Source organism: Phoca vitulina, unplaced genomic scaffold (assembly GCF_004348235.1).
Source record: "Phoca vitulina isolate PV1807 unplaced genomic scaffold, GSC_HSeal_1.0 scaffold1, whole genome shotgun sequence".
Taxonomy (NCBI): domain Eukaryota; kingdom Metazoa; phylum Chordata; class Mammalia; order Carnivora; family Phocidae; genus Phoca; species Phoca vitulina.
Window position 1 is genome coordinate 19,573,019 of NW_022589704.1, and position 7,364 is coordinate 19,580,382.

The 7,364-nt window shown below is 58.5% G+C and overlaps 1 protein-coding gene across 7 annotated transcripts in view; it reads left to right on the forward strand.

The window, feature by feature from the left end:
• The window catches only part of TNS1 (tensin 1), a 201,539-nt gene extending 194,772 nt beyond the window's left edge, over positions 1 to 6,767 (forward strand). For all 7 annotated transcript variants that reach the window (XM_032402452.1, XM_032402457.1, XM_032402469.1 and 4 more), the window contains one exon: positions 1,997 to 6,767. In XM_032402452.1, the coding sequence (XP_032258343.1) occupies positions 1,997 to 2,141 (145 nt within the window). In that variant the 3' untranslated portion in view covers positions 2,142 to 6,767. The remainder of the gene's footprint in view (positions 1 to 1,996) is intronic.
• Positions 6,768 to 7,364: the final 597 nt, after the last annotated feature.

A 7,364-nucleotide genomic window follows, 5' to 3' on the forward strand; every position in this document is an offset into this window, starting at 1 on the left:
CCAGCCTCCAGTCTTGTCACCTGGCCTCTCCTAGGACCAGACCAGCAGGATCTGAGGAAGGAGGCAGAGGGCTGGCAGTTATATTGGGGGCAGTGGCCATGGGGCAGGGGGTTGCTTGAATGGTCTTTCTGCCCAAATCCTGCTTCCTTGATTCCCACCCTCACTCTTTTGGTGAGCGTCTGTGAATCCTGTGGTCAGGAGTGAATGTTGCTCAGCAGTGGACAGCACCATGAACGCCCCTGGGAGCGTCCAGAGGGGCTGGGGGGACAGAGGGGACCTCGCCTTGCCCCAGGTCACATAAAGAACTAGTGGCCCAGCTGAAAGAAGGACCCAGGTGTCCAGCCATCTCAGAGCATGCCTCATACCTACTTCAGCCTTCTTTGAGTTCCCAGGGCCGTTAGGGACTCCGAGTCCCTGACCTAAGCAGGCCAGAGCTTCGTGTCTGAAGGAGCTCATGCTCAGTCACCACCGGGCCCCGCAATGGGGAGACAGTGGGTTGGGGACAGAAGTGGGCTGCTCCCAAGCCCGGAAGTCATTCTCCTCATTCCGGAGCTGGTTTTATGCAGAGCTTCCTGTTGACACGGCCTTGCTCGGCAGGGCAGAGGCCCCGGAGAGCCTGGCTCAGTCAGGCAGGGACCAGGGGGAGGTATGCGAGGCGCCTCAGGCCCCAGATTTCAAGAGGTACTTGATCGCAGGTCCTTGCAAGTGCTCCTCCCTGCCCTGGGGCTGAGGTTTCTTGCCTGGATCCATTCCCCCTGAGCAGAAAAAGGACTTGGCAGTCGTTGAACTGGCCTCTGGAGCCAGGGAGCTGAAATCAACAGCAGGGAGGGCAGGCGGGCCGTGTTTAGGCTGGTGAGATTGGCTGGCTCTCCACCCTGGCGGAACCAGGCAGCCAGGGCTGGCTCGAGGTCATGGGGCGGCTGGGAGCCACTCCCTCCCTCCGCCCTTACTGCCCTCCTGGGCACCGGCACCGAGGAGCCTCAGCAAGCCTGCAAAGAAGGTGCTGGGGCTTGTGCCGTGGACGCAGGCATCCCCTTCGCTTGGGCAGACCATTACCCCGGACCTCAGGCCCTAGCTGCCCCCAGCCCCTGAAACAAAGTTGGGGAGAGCCAAGCTGTAGGAAGTCCTGTGCATGTGCATGCGTGTGTGTGTGTGTGTGTGTGTGTGTACACATGCGTGCGGGTGGTGGCGAGCAGCACCCAGCTTTGCTAATTTCAGCTGTTGTGGTCCAGTCCTGGGGAGAGGGGTTTCCATCGGAATCTCCAGCTGTCCCGATTTCCCCATCTCGCTCTAATTAGCAACGTGCCGACTGGGAGGGGACCTGGGCTCACATTCTGTTCTCTGCTCATATTTTTAACTCTGTTTTGCACAGAGAATTCCAGGTCACTCTGGTGCAGGGAGTGGGGGTGGGGAGGAACAGGTGTGGGGTCCCCCATCCGCTCCCATTCTCTGGAGCCCGGGAGAAGTGTGTGTGTGTGGGGGGGGGGCGCAGTGACCCCTTGTCCTTGTCTCCCTGATCCTCCCCTGGTGTCTGAGGAGGCCAAGCGCTTTGACAGGCAGACGGCATTTTCTTCATGCGCTTCTGTGTTGTGCGCAAGAACTGTCGGGGAGGGGTGGGGCTGGGAAGGACCAAGAGAAGCCAGCCTAGGAATGTCCCCATTTTATTTTCGGTCTCCTCCCCACCTCTTGCTGTCCAGTCTCCTCATTTGCCTCCAGCCCCTCCTCCGGCTGCTCCTCAGAGGGGAATGGCTGCCTGCCCTGAAGCCAGGGACACTCTCATCTCCAGGCCCTGGCTTTCTGGGGGCGGACGAGAGGGAGGATTCTCTCCTGCGCTCGGGACCCCCCATCCCCATGTGCAGGGAGAGGTGGGAAGACTGGGGAGAGGCTTTGAGCTGAGGATGAGCTTGCTCACATGGGCAGCCCTCCCAGGCCTGGGGTCCCCCCCCCGGCCCCCACCTTCCCCTCACGCCTGGCACCCCTCTCCTGCCCCCCGCAGGCTCTTCGGGTTTGTTGCCCGGAAGCAGGGCAGCACCACGGACAATGCCTGCCACCTCTTCGCTGAGCTTGACCCCAACCAGCCCGCCTCCGCCATTGTCAACTTCGTCTCCAAGGTCATGCTGAGTGCCGGCCAGAAGAGATGAACGCCACCCCTCGCCCAGGGCCAGGGCAGTGGGGGGGGATGGGGCGAGTGGGGAGGGACCCATGAATCCTGACCACCCTTGAATCCAGAAGGAGGACTTTGGGCCAATTTTGGAGAAGGAGAGAAGAAAGTGCAACGTGGGGAGGGGGAAGTGAATTGCAGAGGGGAAAGGGGAAGAGAGAGAGAGAGAGAAAGAAAAAGATGGAGGAGAATAACTTGGATTCCCCTGGGTAGATGGATACTGTGGAGCCCTGAAAGCCTCCACCGCTCACCAGGTCCACCTAATTCCCCCTTCCCCCCTCCGAGAGGATGGGGCTCCTCAGAGGAGACAGACCAACTCCTTGGGGATCTGTCATTTGGGAGTAAATGGAAAAGCTCTGTCTCCCCAACCCGACTGCTTCGCAAGGAGAAATCAGATTGAGAGAATCCTTTTCTGGCTGCCTCTGGGGTAGATTGGCGAACCAAACACAGCCAGCATGGGACGTCACGTGGCCGAACTTTTGCCTTTGGAAGTATCTGAGACCTGAGGTACCTGAGGTCTCCGGACTCCGCCTCCGCTGTGCAGTCTGTGCGGGTGTATATATGGGGTGCGTAATAGGTCCACACCCCCATCCTCACTGACTTTCCTGTGCCTCTCAGCCAGGTATAACACCTGTCCTTGTCTGTGCCCCATGTGTTTGCGCACACACATGTGCATCCTGTCCAAAGAAGGCAATAGCAGGGGGTGCAGGGCAGCGGGGGGGGGGGGGACATAAGCCCTCTTCCCCAGGAGTACCCAAGATTCTGGGTCACAGACTGGGCCCCTGTGCCTGCATTCTAGCGGCCCCGGGCGCTGCCAGCCCTTCTCAAGAACGACCCCAGTGGGAGGGGGGCTGGCTGCCTGACGGCGGTACCCCCTGTTCTGCCTCAGCCGGGAGGCTGGAGTATTGGTTCCGGGAGGTGCAGACACGCATGTGCATCGTCTTGGGGCAGAGATCCGTCAGGAGGGGCGGCTGTGGGGCTGGCAGGATCGCGGGTGTGTGGCCCCGCAGTAGCCTGGGCAGGTGGCTCCCACCAGCTCCGAGCCCTCAGCCCGTTCTTGGGTTTTGTGCCCCAGACCAGCCTTTCCTCACATTTGCTTATCTGTTTGATGCCCTTGCGGCTGTGGGGGATTGAGCCTTCCTGCCCTGCCCCATCCTTCAGGGTCCCCGTGTTGGAGCTTGTCCTGCCGAACCTGCTTTCAAAAGCCCTGCCCAGCAAGCCCCAGGGAAGACACCGAAGGCCTCTTGCTCCCCTCTGCGGGTGTTTTGGGGTCTGACTTTTACGGGGCTGTCCAGGATGTCCTTAGCAGAGCTCTTGTTGCTGCTGCCTGTGCATCCCACATGGCCTACCTACCATGCCAAAGCCTTGCTGTTCCCCCTCCTGCCTTGGTTTCCCCGGCAGAGCCAAGCTGCCCGTGGAACAGAGGGGCCAAGGCATGCATTTAGGTCAGAGGGCCGAGAATCCATCTGGGCAGTTGGGGAAACCCCCAGACCACCACCCAAGGACTCTAAGCCAGAATGGAAAATTTACCAGGACTCCATTCTTGAGTGGCTTCTTAAGCCCAGGGGGTCCCCTAGAGAGAGGCATTGTACTGATATATAAATATATATAATATATATGTGAGACATACTGACAGAATCTGTAAGCTAATAAAATATAAGAAAAGGTTAAAAAAAAAAGAATAGGTAAATTGACAAGAAGTATTTATTGTTTTCCCATATTGCTTTATCGCCTCCCCAGGCATAAACCAGTTCCCATCCCTCTTTTTATGTCTAAGTGAAGTCTGAAACGTAGGGGCCCTTTATCCTTGGAGCGGGCAGTGGGGAGGCGATGTGCCTGCTCCATTCCCACGGCCCCCTTATTTTCTGGTAAGCCTGGGGCTCAGCAGTCAGCTCCCAGAGATGAGGGGGAGCTGCCCCCTCACTGTGGGCCTGAGCAAGTGTGTGAGCCTGTGGGGGACAAGGGTGTGTGTGGCCGATGTGGGTGATGTGTGTGTCTTTTGCATTTTTTTCTCCTCCAAGAAGCTGTATCTGTGTGGACATTCTGTTTCAGGGAGTTGGAAAGGAGAATGTCTGAAGGTGGGAAGCAGGCCCCCGCTTCCTAAAGGTTGCAACCTTGTACTTGGTGACCGAGGTTCCTCCAAAGTGCTCTTCCTTCTGAGGCGTTCAAGCCAGATACCCAGATATCCCCCCCCATTCCCACCCACCCCAACTCTCTCCCCAGATAGGAGGTATTTCCTGCCCACTTCCTTTGTAAATATCTTAAATCTCCCGCTGGATGTGGCCCCAGGGTCTCGCCCCTCCTGGTCTGGATGTCCTCTCCTCACTTGGGGCCAGGCGGAGCGGCAGACCCTTTGGCAGCCAGCCCTGGGCCTTCCACATGCTTTCCCACCGCCTCCCCCCGCCCCAGCAGCCCCCACCTCCCGGGCATGGCCAGCCTGCCCCACTCGGGCCTGAGCCGAGTGTGACCCTGGGAAGGACCGGGGCATCCTGGGAAGCTGATCAGCTCAATCCTCACTCCCTTGCATCCCTCTGGAAGGAGTGGGTTTCCGGAAGAATGCTAGGGAAGGGTACCCCAGTCTCCAAGTGGCCCTACCTGGGTCAGACACTGGTTGGGAGGACACTGTGGCCCTCCCATGTCTCACAGGTTAGGTCTGTGCACCCCAGCATGCACACACACACACACACACGCACACACACACACACAGCACCGCAGTATATTCTTGCCAAAGATTTCCTTTAAGAGAAAGCACTTTTAATCATTATTGTTATTATTGTGTAAATGTCTAGCCTTTTCTCTCCTCCCTCCCCCTCACCCCTGTTTGCTGTTACTGTTGAATCTGTCTGTCAGCCAGGAGAGTGCTGTCTGGTCTTGCAAACGGGCTGGCAGGGCCAGGGTCCGGGGGAAGTTGGCAAGGAGGAGTGGGAGAGGCAGGGTCAGGTTGCAGAGCAGGGGTGCAGATGCCAGGCGGGCTTACGGCCCCCCGCGCTCCAGCCAGGCGTCTGAGGCCGGCCCAGGGCCTCCCTGGGGCAGGCCCGCGTGGTGTCTGGAGGGAAGAGGGCAGGGACATGACATGTGTCTGGCTCTGGGAGAGGTCCAGCGAGGTGCAGGTGGCCCCACGCCGGTGGACCAGGAGGAGAGGGCAGGGCATGGGAACAATGGAGAGGTGACCCCAGAGGGGAAAGAGGAAGGAAGGGAGCTGTCTGGTCCACCTCCAGGGGTGCCTGGAACGCCCCTGCCCTGCAGTCTTGGCGTCCTGGCCCCTCATCCAGCCAGCTATCTGAGGGCCACATACACTGTGACCGAGGTTCGGGATGGGCCTTTGACCCCCATCTTCATCGGAGTCTCTCCCCAGCGGCTCTGAAAACTCATGGACTCCTTCTCCCTTGGGCTTCGAGGAATCCCTCGGTGTATCAGAGACTGGCAGGATAGGGCTGGTGGGGCCTGGTGGCCGTAAGAGGCGGCAACCAGGGGCACAAGTGTGAGCCTTACAAAGGTGCTCTCAGGAGAGGGAGGAAGGGGACGCCGATGCGCCCGGGCCCAGGTCGGGCAGGCTCTTCCCGCCATGCAGGGCATGTGGAGGTGTCTGGAAGCAGAACATCTGTGCTGGACACTTGCCCACCATCCCTGCCTCCCGAGTCTTCCCTCCTTCTTTGAACTTCTCAACTTCAGGCCCTGGGGAGCCCAAGTGGGTCCATACCCTATCCAGGGGCTGCCTCCCGCCCCTACATCTCCCCACGCTCAGGGTCCTTGGAGAGGTTGGGGGCAGAGTCCCAGAGCCATTCCTCACCCAGGCCCAGGCCCCAGGATCCAGAAACCGGAGCTCCTGGCCAGTGTAACGCAGGACATAGGCGTGCGTGTGCGCGCGAGTACAGGAGTCTGTGTGTGCATATTTTGCTGATCTCTTTAGGAAACGTGGGGTTAGGGCCAAAGATAGTGGGTGGGCAATGGGACGCCCAGTTCGATATCACCCAGCAGTGAAAGGAATCAGGAGGGCCCCCGATGGGAGGAATCGCAGTATTGTCAATGGGGAGGACTGGCTCCACTGGGTGGGGCTCTGGCAGATCGGCTCCTTCCTGATTTCTCTGTCCTCGGATGACCAGACTGTTGGAGGACTTTTGTGTATGTCCCACACCTGGGCTCTTCCCGGCAGTGAGGTCTTTGCAGACAGATGTCCCAAGTTTGGTTTCTAATCAGTGTTAAACAGGTTGAGGCTCTCCCGTGTGTCCATGTTTGGTTTGTGTGTGAGAGTGAGCACATCTGTGTGTGCATGCCGTGTTTCCCCATTTTCTCTCCTCCCTCTGACATGCCATTCAGAACAAATGTAAGAGATTCCTTGCCACCACCTCCCCGGCCCCCTGCAGGAGAGACAGAATAACCCAGCGTCCTCCCCATCCCCTGGCTGTGTATTTATATAGATGGAAATATCCTTTCTATTTTGTATCATCGTGCCTATACCCTCTGCCACCTTGTATAAACCCTGACCTGTGCAGCTTACCGGGATACGAATGTATCGTACCCTCATGCCGGCCCATTCCTGTACAGCTGCTTTCTGTCCTGGCGCCGCATTGTATGGCTTTACACATGATAAAGTGAAAGAAAAATCTCTGCCTTTCTCTAGCTGTGTTCTTTGGGAAGGGGTCTGCCGAGTCTCCGGTGAGCACAAAGGGGGCCCCTCCAGGCTCCGGATGTGCGGTGGGCTTGAGGGGTGCCTCTTGCACACAGCTCCCCCGTGATTCTCCCAGCGGCTTCCCCGCCGTCCAGGTCTTGGTTCTGATTGCCATGAGAGTTCCGTCTGGACTCTTAAAGCCAGGAGAGAAACTCAAACTGATTTAAAGGGAGGGGGTAAAGGACTGTATCGGCCCCCGTGAACAAGAGGTGAGGCCCCGTGGGATCCGGCAGCTCGAACGGTGGAACCGGGAATTGGTCTCCACCCCCCAGTTCCGGGCTGGCTTAATTTTCAGGCAGGCAGTGTCCCTGGGGTGGCACCAGACGCCCCAGCGTTTGGCCACAAGGTGCTCCCGGCTTGCATCCTCCCAGCCCGGCAGCCCTGTAGAGAGCTCTTTTTCCCCGGTATTTTAAGCAAATATTAAATGCTGGGGCAAGTGCTCTTAGGCGCTGATAGGCCCTGCTTGGGTCCTACGAGCAACTCGGAACCAACCCGTCTACGTGGAGCTGGTTCACGAGACGGCCTCTGGAGCTT